Here is a 12570-nt window from a genome sequence, read left to right as displayed (position 1 = left end):
CTCAGTGGATAGAGCGTTGGCCTGAGGACTCAAGGGTCCCAGGTTCGGTTCCAGTCAAGGGCATGTACCTTGGTTGCGGGCACATCCCCAGTGGGGCGTGTGCAGGAGGAAGCGGATCGATGTTTCTCTCTCATCAATGTTTCTAACTCTCTATCCCTTTCCCTTCCCCTCTGTAAAAAATCAATAAAATATATATTTAAAAAAAGTAGAACGAAACCAAACAGAGTGAATATTCTGCTGCTTTGTATAACGATGTTACAGATGTCATCAAGTCCATCCATCTAGTGTGTCATTTGAGGCCATTGTTTTCCTTACTGACTTACTCTCTGGGTTCTCTATCCATCAATGGAAATGGGGTGTTAAGCTCCCTACTATGACTGCCTTGCTACCAACCTCTCTGCCCCTCTCCATCATCCTGTTTTATAGAGACACCCCTATATGGGTATGTAGGAGCTTATAGGAGCTGTGCTCTTGTGTGGGACTGATCCCTTTATCATTACGAAATGCCCTCTGTCTTTTGTTACTTGCTTTAAATTCTATGTCCTCTAAGTATTGCTAGGCCAGCTTCCCCCTCCCTCCCCTCTTTGCAGGGAATGCCTTTTCCCCATCCCTTTGCTTTCATTGTGTGTCTGGATCTGACATGGGTCTAGAGGCAGTATATGCACCACTGGTGTTTTTTTATCCATCCATTCATCTACCCCACGTGCTTTGCTTGGAGCATTTACTACATTTACGTTTAAAGTAATTATTGATAGGTATGCAGTTGTTATCATTTCATTAATGGTTTTCTGATTAGTTTTGTAGTTCTGCTCCTTTCTCATTCTCTTGCTCACTTCTCTTCTATGTCTCCTCTGTGGGTTGTGTGGGCCTCCTGTTGTGGTTGAGCCTCGACTGCCGCTGGCACCTCAGTGGGTAGGACTGCCCCGCAGGCTGAGCGGGTGAGGGCAGGGCTGAGCCCGCCCTTCCAATCTGTCATCCGTGGGCCTGTGGGTATTGCCCTGGTGTGTTCTGACCCTGGCCCTGGTGCTGGCTCTGGGGCCTCTTGTGTGGGCTCAGGCCGCTGCTGTTACGCTGGAGCGGGAGGCACCTGGAAGAGATCACGCTGCAAGGCTGGCTGTCAATAGTGCCGGCGTGAGACCCTGCGGAGGTCATCATGATGGGAACCAAGGCCAGCGGCCACTGTGCCAGGCTTGGGGCTACCTGATCAATGCAAATTGAGGCTGATGCTGGTTGCACTTGGAGCCACTTAGAAAGTTGGATGGGGCATGCCGTAGCCAGCGCGGCTTGTTCAGGGTTTAGAGACCCTTGAGAGATTTTAGGAAAATCCGCAGCAGGAGCTGAGGCAGACCACTTGTGTGGAAATGCCGCTGGAAATGGCTCGGGCTGGCAGTGAAAGTTGGGTGGGGAGTGTCGGAGTGAGCCTGGCCGTAGGAGCAGTGCTAGCCAAGCTCATGGAGCACAGATTGGGGGCCACCCTGAGCCTCCAGATGGGCGGGGGAGGGGCAACGGGCACAGCGGGGCCTACCAGCATTTCTGTGCCCAGAGAGTGTTGTTCTGATGGCTGTCCTTCAGCTTGCAACCCGCACCTACTCAATGTAGTTCCTCCTACATGCCCCTGGCACCTCCCAGCTCTGTTCTAGCGCTGGAGCCCGGAGTGGGCGAGCTCCTGCGTGAGCCAGCACCCGGGCCCTCCAAAGGAACAGCTGGGGCACTGCAGCCCCTGCCTCGCTGGTTTCAGAGCCCGATGTAGGGGCTCCTCTTTCCAACACTGGAGGCCCAGGCGGAAAGCCCAGGCTGGTCTTAGAACCCTCATTCCTCAGTGGGATCTCCACAACCGAGATGGCCCTCTTATTCTTAACCACCACACGTGGGTGCGGGACCGCCCACTCCACAACCGTCAGTCTCAGAGGGCTTCTCCCTATTCTCGTGAGAGCTCCTCTAATCCAGCTGGCCTCCAGACGGTCCTCAGTGAGAGCTGCTCCGTTGTGATCTGCTGTGGTCATGGGAGGAGGTAAAGGCAGCGTTTATCTGCTCCACCATCTTGGCCAGAATACCCGAGTCTCTTTCTTTAATATAGGTGTTAGGGCAAGAAAATATATTTCTTAAAGTATGCCCTACTAAAAGCTGCTGTAGGATCACTTACTTTCGAAAGGGCTTTGGTGTCCCATGTTCAGTCATCCTAAAACAATGGAAAAAAAGAGGCAACAAAAAACCAAAATGTTAATTAAGAAATGTTTGCCCAAGTGTTCACAAGTGGGTAAAACCACCGCGGCTGATAAATAATTCTTCTCGGTATTTTAAGATTAATATCAAATAAATTGAAAAGCATTCAATAGCTATCTAATATTTACTACCAATGTAAGTTCTCGTTTCTTCCCAAAACACACATGTGGGAAAAACGGCAAATACAGGGTATTACTGAATCACCTTTCTGCTTCCCATTCCTCCTCTTGCACCTGGTCCAGGGGAGGCGGCAGAAACTCCAGGGCAGCACTGGAAGCACGAGGGGGGGCGTCCACAAGGTCTGCAGATGCCGGGGATTCTGCAACCGGCTTCGATCCTGAAGAGACAAAAGGCACACGTTCAATTCGTGCCACATACGTATAATATCATGTACTTATTCAGCTGATGACAACAAAATAAATGTGTTAGTTTCAGAAGAGCTTCAACCTAATCCACAGTCACATTCATATTTAAACAACTGTGTGTTAGCTAGAATCAAAATTCTAGTACGTAACGTTTTAAAATACACTAAAAAATAAACAGAAAATCATTTTTAAACAGCTTTTAAGTGTCAACATAAAACATGGCAACAATGCAGAAGAACATATAAGAGAAAAACATTCTCACCTATCCTTTTCTACCCTAAATCTTTTTCATTCACATTTCAGATATTGTGGTGATCCAAAAAATAACTTCATACTTTTTTATTATCTTTAGGTAATATCCTTCCTGCCTTCAATTTCCCTCCATTTCTTCCCAATGTTTGATAATTAAATTATTATTAATTGGGTTTTGGTTAGTACTTAAGTGTAAACAATATCATTATTTATATACTAGAGGCCCTGTGCACAAATTCATGCACCAGCGGGGTCCCTCGGCCTGGCCTGTGGGATCGGGCCGAAACCAACTCTCCGACATCCCCTGAGGGGTCCCGGATTGCGAGAAGGCGCAGGCCAGGCCAAGGGACCCCACCGGTGCACGACTGGGGCTGGGGAGGAATGTGGGAGGTTGGCCGGCTGGGGAGGGACCTCAGGAGGACTCCAGGGCGTGTCCGGCCTGTCTCGCTCAGTCCCAATCGGCTGGACCCCAGCAGCAAGCTCACCAACCAGTCGGAGCGTCTGCCCCCAGGTGGTCAGTGCAGGTCAGAGTGAGTAGTTGAGCGGCCTTAGCATATCATTAGCATATTACACTTTGATTGGTTGAACGGCCGACCAGCCACTTAGCATATTAGGCTTTTATTATATAGGATATATATTAGAGGCCCGGTACACGAAACTCATGGCTGGCAATCAGGCCCAATCAGGTTCCCCACCTCCCCGCCTCCTGCTTCCCTTACCGCCCATGCGCTGCCACCGCGTGGTTCCCGCCTCCTCCTTTCCTCACTCCCTCAGCGCCCACCTCTGCCGCTGGTCACCTGCCATGTTCTGCGCCACCCCCTGGTGGAAAGCACACATCATAGCAAGCGATCGAACTCACAGTCTCCCGGCCACATTCCTGAGGGGACAATTTGTATATTACCCTTTTATTATATAGAAGAATATAAAAGTCTGAGCGACCATCTGACTGGTAGCTATGACGCGCACTGACCTAGAGGGGGCAGACCTCAACACAGGAGTGGAAACTTACAGGTATGTAAACATGGAACAGATTGATGAATCTCAGAGGGAAGGGGTAGGGCATCAAAAATAGATTAACCAAAGATCTTAGATGCATACTAGAGGCCCGGTGCATGGATTTGAGTAAAATGAGAGTAATATTAAGAAAGAAAATGTCATGAGATACAGGAAAAAATGGAAACAACCCAGGAAAGTGGAGAAGGGCAGTCCTAGGATGATGACTGTCACAGGCTCAGGGCAGCAGCTCCCAACAAACACAAGAGCATGCAGGACAAGCATGGGGTTGAGGCAGGTGTGTGCATACTGCTATATCATGTAGATGAAAAAAACAGACTTGATAAAATTCTATATCCTTTATAATAAAAGGCTAATATGCAAATAGGCCAAACAGCAGAACAACTGGAACCAAACAACTGGTCGCTATGAGATGTGCTGACCACCATGGGGTGTGCACGGAACATGGTGGGCATCGGCCACGGCGGAATGGTGGAGCAGGTGAGCCGTGGTGCCATACCAAGGCAGGGTGCCAGTCACTGTCATCGGGGAGAGCCTCTGGTGGTTACGGAAAATTCTTTATTCCCACACACCACAGTTGTGCCCAGCGCTCAAACCTGCTGCGGGCGCGGGCCCCCCTCTCACCTGCTGCCGGCACCGAGGCTGCCACTCCCACCCACTGTCAGCGCCCAGCACCGGTCCCAATGGCTTGGTACCATCAGTGCGTGCGAGCGGCAGATGCCGGCCCAATCACCCCTGAGGGCTTCTCCACCTCCCCCTGCTCCTGATGGGAGATAGGGGCTGGCAGCCACCTCTTGCACCCGCTGCCAGCAACGGCCTCATTTGCACCTGCTACTGGAGCCGCCACTCACATCCACTGCCAGTGCTGGCCCAGCTTGCAGCCGCTGCCCAGCGCCGGTCCTGATTGCTCGGCGCCATCAGCGGGTGCAAGTGGCAGCTGCTGGCTGATCACCCCTGAGGGCTTCTCCACTCCACCTGCTCCTGAGGGGTGATCAGGGCAGCAGCAGCTGCTCGCACCCACTGCTGGCACCGGTCCCAATAACTTTGCACCTTCAGCAGGTACGGTACAAGTGGGGCCGGCACTGTCAGTGTGTGGGAGCAGCGGTGGCAGGAGCAGGGCTGCTGGCAGACAGGGAACCGGGGACAGGAGCTGTGGTGGGAGGGCTGGGGGGGTGCAGAGGATGAGCCGAGACCCGCCCCTGTGCCCACTGCAGCCTCGCAGCCCCAGTTTCTTTCAAGGTGCACAAATTTGTGCACTGGGCCCCTAGTATATATGTGAGCTTAAGCAACCAGCCGACCAGACGCCCTCTCGCAATCTGGGACCCTTCGGAGGATGTCGGAGAGCTGGTTTTGGCCTGATCCCCACAGGCCAGGCTGAGGGACCCTTACCGGTGCATGAATTCGTGCACTGGGCCTCTAGTATCTATATATTTGTTCCTTCAAGAAATTAGTATCTTCTTGTTGTTGTTAATCCTCACCTGAGGATATTTTCTCCATCGCTCTTCAGAGAGAGTGGAAGGGAGGTGAAGAGAGAGAGACATCAATGTAAGAAAGACACATCAACTGGTTGCCTCCCACATGCACACCAACTGGGGGCAGGGAGGCAACCGCAACCCAGGCAGGTGCCTTTGTTCAGGAATTGATCCTGCAACCCTTTGGTGCTCGGGCTGGCACTCTAACCACTGAGCGACACCAGCCAGGGCAAGAAGTTAGTACGTTAACTCTCTTCTATGTCAGATTAGGTATTTAGTGTACATTTCCTTTCTTCTACCTTCATTTCTTTCAACTACAATTTCACTCGTATGATTAATAGGATTTTTTTACATTTCCATCCTGATCTGTAGCCACAACGAAATATTCTGTGCTTTGCCTAAGAGACTAATTCTGAAAGTCTAAAAACCAATATAGTGCCTACATTATTATAACAATATATACATATTGTCATATACAATATATAACATACATATACATACTATTCCTGCCAGGTTAAAAGGTATGTTAATTAGGATTATATGTTCTTTTCTAATGGTCTGATAATGTAATTCCTGGGCCATTTGAAATAAAATGTTTATTATATTAAAGTATTATACTCATCAATTAAGATCATACCACTTTTTATTTTGCTTCATGTTTAAAATCGTGACAACTTTCTGAACTGTTTTTCTAAATGCTTTTCTATTATTACTGTCAAAATAGAATTTTATCAACTCTCAGATGTTTTCATCTGCTACATGGCATAGCAGTGTGTGCACACCTGCTCTGACCCCTGCTGGTCCTGCACGCTCTTGTGTTCGTTGGCAGCCGCTGCCCTGGGCCTGAGAGCCATCATCCTAGGACGACCCTTCTCCACTTTCCTGGGCTGCCGCCATGTTTTCCTGGGTCTCATTACATTTTCTTAACATTACTCTCCTTTTGCTACAATGGTCTCTTAAAATAATCTTCGAGTGAAAGGCACGTCTCAGTGAAACTCTTAACCCTGGAGCATCTGGAATGTCCTCCTCGTCTTCTTGGTGCTTTAGGGACGGTCGGAATGCAGGCTTCTACTCCAATGCCCCTTCCTTCCGGAAGCTGCAGACATGTTCTGTGTTCAAGCATCCAGTGTCCCATGGCACGTGTGATGCTGTGTGATCCCTGCCTCTTTCTCTTAAGAGCTTTGAGGGTTCTTTTTCCTTCTCTCTGGGGCACTGAAATTTCCATAAGTTTTAGGTATATGGATCTTTTCTTTTTATTATTATTCACTGAAGTTGGTTCCAAATGAGCTCCATTTGGCCCAGCCAGTGTGCCTCAGTGGTTGGGCATTGATCTAGGAACCAGGAGGTCACAATTCGACTCCCAGTCAGGGCACAGGCCCGGGTTGTGGGCTCCATCCCCAGTGTGGGGCGTGCAGGAGGCGGCCGGTCAGTGCGTCTCCTCTCCCTCCCCTCTGACGTCAGTGAAAACGTCTGTTTTTAAAGAGGGAGCTCTATCTAGGAAGCTTTCCTGTCATCTGGCTCTTCTCCATTTTCTCTGCGGACATTTTGTGAAAGAGCCCTCTGCACTGGCTGTTCTCTACGCAATTCTTACCTCTTCAATTTCTGTATCTTGCTATATATTCTGAAATGCCTCCTTGACTTTATTTTAGGAACTGAAAATACATATTGGCAGTTAAAAGCACGTCCACAAGTTCTTTGACACTCCCCTCCTCAGGGGTAAAGCCTCCATTTTTCTGTCCTTGAGTGTGGACCAGACTTAGGACTTCCTTCCACCTGCGGCGGTGGCAGCGGGAGCCCACGAGACGGAAGCACTGGGAGCGCAGGGGCTTTTTCTCCCGAAGCCCCGGGGAGGCCAGCTCCCATGCTCGGCACACTCTGCAGGCTGACGCGGGGCCCAGACGAGGCTTCCAGCAGGAGCAGACCTTCCTGTCCCCGCCTCTGGCATGAGCAGAAGGTCTCCCACCCCAGCTAAGCTGACGCCTCCACTGCAACCTCTGAGCCCATCCAGACCCGCCCAGCACATCAGCCCCTCCACCTCACCCACCAAGAAAGTGACACCATAAATGTTTTCTGTGTTAAATCATTAAGTTTTGGTGTAATTTATCACACAACCATTAATAAATAACTATTGTACTATATGTAGTAGTTATATTAAGACTTTTTGTGGTCTCTGACTGCTCCTTTTCATAGCAGCCGATTTTGGTTTTACAGATATAAGTGAAACCTTGCTTCTTGCACTTAATTTGTTCCAGAGGCTGTTTGAGAAGCGATTTGTTCAAAAACTGAATTAGCAGCAACACAAGCAAAAATTCACATGAAAATATTCACAGCACAATTCCCCCGAGATGTTAACAATGCAAGGTACAGCAGTGAACTGACTCACTCACGCATTCTCCTTGCTTGTCCTGAGACATGTGTGACTAAATTATACAGGCATCAGCATGAAAGGGCTGTTAGGTTGAGAACCAAAGTTTTGCTCAACAACCACCAAGACATTTTTTTCTCTGAACAACTTGGTCAAGAACTAAATTGTTCAAGAATTTTCCCCATTTATGCTACTTTAAAATGCATTTTTTTCAACCTCAAAACCATGAATATTAGAAAATTTTTAAATAGCTTATAAGTAATTTATAGAACCACATCCTATATAAGTAAAAGCCTAATATGCAAATTGTCCCCTCGACCAGGAGTTTGCTCACTACGATGTGCGCTGACCACCAGGCAGCACGGAACATGGCGGGCATAGGCAACACGGCACTGGCAGTGGGCGGCAGTGGAGGCGCTGCCGGCCCCAATGAGAGTGGGACCGCGGTGGGACGGTGGAGGTGAGCGGGCAGCACCAGGCCAAGGCGAGTGGAAGCGCGGGCATCGGCTGTCCCATAGACGGTGACCAGCTGCCCCGCTCCCCACCCGGCTCCCAGGCACTAAGGGAGCCGGGCAAGGGGCCCAGCCTTGATCGACCACCCCACAGGCAGGATGGTGGAGCTGGTGAGGGGTGGAGCCAGGCCAAGGTGGGATGCCAGGCAGGGCCGCAGGGCTGCGAGGCTGGGGGCGCGAGATGGGGAACCCCACCCATGCACGAATTTGTGCACTGGGCCTCTAGTGTACATCATAAAAGAAATTCTCATTATTTAGACCTGAATGGCAACAAAAGTACTAAATATCCAAAAAAAAGAAGTATTTTAATTGCAAAAGTGGTCAAATGTATGAAGGAGACTTGACTTTGGGTGGCAAACAATGTGATATATTAATGATGTATGATGGGATTGTAGACCTGAAACCTGTAGAATTTCATTAACCAATGTCACCCCAATCAATTCAATTAAAAATAAGCATCTTCATTGGAAAACTAATAAAAATCAGAATATTTTAAAATGAAAAAAAAGTGATTTTTTCAAGTTCTTATCTATTATCAAAATTATTGTTTCCTGGTAGAGGAGTGTTTCTGTTCAGTAGACCTGTTTCACACCACTGTCTCGCATGCTTGGCACTATGTGTTATCTTAGGTCTCGACTCTGAGAAGCACACTTTGCTGAGTGAGTGATGCTATTCCTATTTAAGAACACAAGGCCTGGCCAGTGCCTGGCTTCCTTGGGGCTCCAGAAAGGAGACCCATTCCTGCAGGGTGTCCTCTGAGCAGGGGGAGGGGGAGTCCCTAGCACGCCCACTGTCAGGCTTCAGGGTCCCAAACGATAGTGCTCCGGGACAATCATGCTGTGGAGAACTTGACTCTCCCTACACAAGTCATTTGACTTCCCTACAACAGGGCCCCTTGCTTCCCCTGGCACATAAAGGACAGACTGCCCACAGCCTGCAGTGCAAGGAGCAGAAGCTGCTGACATGATTGCGCTGATTAGGCTTTTGGTTCCGCCATTTGCAGCTCTGCCTCCTGTGGACGCACCCCACAGCCAGCCTGCCCTGCGGGCTCTCGTGGGCGACGGGCCACAGTGGGCTCCTTCACCAAGTATGGGCTTCAGTTTCCTTTACGCTGTTTCATCCACCAACCACCACTGTCCCTGTTCAATCTCCCAAAAATGTGCTGACATTTCTTATTTGTTGATGACATCTTATGTTCGTCTACCTCCTTTTTCTTTGGTTTCTCTGTTGCCTACCGTGCTTGTATCTCACTGGGTCACGGAGCTGTGAGCGAGTGCATGTATGTACTCCACCACCTTCAGAGTGCTGTGTCAGACAGTCTCCAGACTCTTCTCCAAATGTCGCTCCTACTTCTTGGTCTTAAATAAAAACCTGCCTATCCCATGGGGAGGCAGCCTTTCCTGCGACCACCCTCTCCCGTGGAGACTTGCATCTGTCACGCACTGTGCTCAGCGGGTGGGTGACATGGATTCCTTCCGCAGTACATTCTTCAGCCCACTGTCTTGCTTCCTCCCTCCCTGGACACTGCCACCTGTCCTCCTCCTCACAGCAGTCACCTAGTAACACCACCTGCGGCTGCGGCCTCAGCTCTCCTCTTACCCCGATGTCACACGGCCTCAAAGCCCACGTGCCTGTTAAGCTGTTTGAACTCCTGTCTCCCTCCTCCACGCCACCTCAGTGACCACTCCCCCCGCTCGAGCCTTCACCTCGCATCACCAAACACCGACTGCCTCCCAGATCACAACACAGGCACTGCCTCCTCCAGACAAAGCCACCTCTTCTCCCTGCTCACGTGCCTAAGAAACCCACGACGACAAGTGCTGCTTGAGAACACAGTAATAAGCTCTTCCACAATTTCTGCGATGACTTCCTGTCTGTCTTCACTCTTTAAATCCCCTCTTCACCGAGGTCATTACTCAGAGGCAATAACATTGCCTTTCATCTCCTCCCTCCTTCTCAAAACTTTCTTCCATTGGCTACAGTTTATCCCTGTGTCCCCAGCCTCCTCCTGACCGCCGGCTTCCCCTAGCAGTGACACGCCGCCCTGGTTTCTCTAATTGCAAGTTTTCCTCAGACCTCCCCCATCCGCCCTGAGCCACGACAGGCCTCCCACTCCCTCACCGCTCTCTCCTCTAGGGACTTAGCGCAACTGCATTTGTGTGTGTAGGACTCTCCCCATGAGCCTAAGCTCTGTGGGGCAGAATCTATGTGTACTTATCGTGCACTAACGTCTGGCAGGAAGCTAATGCCCAACAGAAAGCTCAGTAATAGTTTCTGAACGGATGAGAACTTGAAAATCATCATTCAGCACAGATCTGTCACTAGTTGTCAAATATTAAAATATTAAAACTAAATTTAACTGGGATTCAGTCTTGATTAAAATAACCTGCCACACCATTTCTTAGTTAGTATGATTGTTTTAAAGTCTAGACACTTAGTTAAGCTGAACTACAGCTCACCCGTATCATTCTCTTTCCCTCCGTCCTGGGAGAGAGTGGCCACTGAAGCCACGGAGGACACGGAGCCGGCGGGCAGGCACCCAGCGTCGGCTCCGTCACTTGCTGGCCCGCTCTGGCGCGACTTAGCAGCATCCTGGGGCTCGGGACTCACAGGCGGGGGCGGGGGTGAGTGCTTAGGGTGGCGCGGCTTCTGTAGCTCCATGGCTCTGCCGACTGAACAGAAAGAAATGGTCAACAATTTGTGTTTCAAAGCCGCTAAAAGAGCGATGACGTCAGAGGCCTGGGAAATGTCTAAAACACGGTAGGCCCCAGAACACTAGGCCAGTCATTACACAGAGAGAGGAAGGGAAATGAGCAGAAGGGGGAGAGGGAGACGACGACGGAAGAGGGCTGAAAGGACGAGAGGGAGATGGTGCAGCATGAGGGGGAGACAGGAGGTGACAAAGATGAGCAAGAGAAAAGGGAAGGGCGCCATGGTGGGAGGGGAGCGGGGTGCTGAGGCAGGCAGGTCCGTAGGGAGCGTTGCTGGTACCAGTGACGAGAAAGCCTTTGAGCTCTATGAGCTCTAGAAGCTCCCCATTCTCCCCAATCCTCGTCACTTCATCACAACGTGCCCTGGCCCACCGGGTACCCCTCCTGCTCCTGTCAGTCACCCACACGAAGCTCGCCCCGCGGGCACCCTCCTTGCAGCACTGCGCACCCTCACGGACTTCACACATGACGGCTCCAATGTTCTCCCGCATTCCAGAGGCTCTTCTCGTCTCCTGGGAACTCGTGGTCAGCATCTGGAAACACTCCCTCTCCTCAACTTCTCTAAGTTCCCGTCCCCTTCCCAGTGTTTCTCCAGGGGCGCCCATGGCCCTGAGGGGGAGTGCTCCCTCACCTCTCCTCTAGGGACTTAGCACAACTTGAATTTGTGTGCGTAGGACTCTCTCCCCATGAGCCTAAGCTCTGTGGGGCAGGATCTATGTATAATTATCGTGCGCTAACGTCTGGCAGGAAGCTAATGCCCAACAGAAAACTCAGTAATAGTTTCTGAACGGACTCATAGTGTAGGACCGTTAGCGTCACTCGGTCCCAACCCGTCCCCATGCCCCCCTGCCAGTGTGCCCAGATGCAGCCCTGGACCCCACAGGCCTCGGGTCTTCCCACAGCTCCACGACTCCACTTCCTCCTCAGCCCTCTCCAGGGCTGATCTCTCCCCTGGGCCTGACGGTGGAGAGGTGAAAGTGTGAGGAATCTATGTATAGGAGGACTGACCAAAGTACGGTGGAGAGACCCATGCCCATTTTCTGTGTTTTTAATTTTTAACTTTAATGATCGGAACTTGAATACAAACAAAATTAGAACAGGTGGATAAATTATATTATGGATAATGAATGAGATGCTCTGCTACCATCACAGGAGAGGTTTATAACAATTATGTAGCCAGATGGGGGAATTTAGTGCAGATAGAACACTGAATGGAAGCAGGCACATTGAAAGTTCAGAGGAATCATGTCAAGAATACCCTTCTCCAGCAATCCATTCTAGCTCAATGAGCGTGTTAAAGGTGGCATGGGACAGCAGAATACAGCATTTTAAACTTCAACATACTCGCACTGTTGTCAGGACGGCTGGGCCTCCGCGGGGGCCCCAGGATGCTGGAGAGTCCCCTTCGCTTCCCCTTTTCGTCGCCTTCCCTCTCTTTCTTCATACTTTGCTGGAGTTAAGGTAAATCGAAGAGATAAGAGATACGTAACAGAGTGGGTTTCTTTTGTTGCTTTCAAACATAGAAATGCAATTCCAATGGTCATTTGAAGGAAATTGGTTACATGTAAATGAAACACACACATACACACACACGCATGACACGCATTAGAAACGGGCACAGTACTGCGCATAGATCAAACTTAAGACACTGCGCCG

At 50.1% G+C, this 12570-nt stretch overlaps 1 protein-coding gene across 1 annotated transcript in view; it reads right to left on the bottom strand.

The window, feature by feature from the left end:
- ARHGEF12 (Rho guanine nucleotide exchange factor 12) overlaps nucleotides 1-12570 on the bottom strand; it is a 132722-nt gene that overhangs the window by 44859 nt on the left and 75293 nt on the right. The window contains exons 20-23 of the mRNA XM_081098582.1: nucleotides 12259-12364; nucleotides 10663-10875; nucleotides 2428-2560; nucleotides 2144-2179 (exon numbers count right to left, since the gene is read on the bottom strand). Coding sequence (XP_080954708.1) covers nucleotides 2144-2179; nucleotides 2428-2560; nucleotides 10663-10875; nucleotides 12259-12364 — 488 coding nt within the window. The remainder of the gene's footprint in view (nucleotides 1-2143; nucleotides 2180-2427; nucleotides 2561-10662; nucleotides 10876-12258; nucleotides 12365-12570) is intronic.

The sequence above is a fragment of the Myotis nattereri genome, assembly GCF_964212035.1.
Source record: "Myotis nattereri genome assembly, chromosome: 9".
In the NCBI taxonomy this organism is placed as follows: Eukaryota; Metazoa; Chordata; class Mammalia; order Chiroptera; family Vespertilionidae; genus Myotis; species Myotis nattereri.
This window is presented reverse-complemented; position numbering and strand designations above follow the sequence as displayed.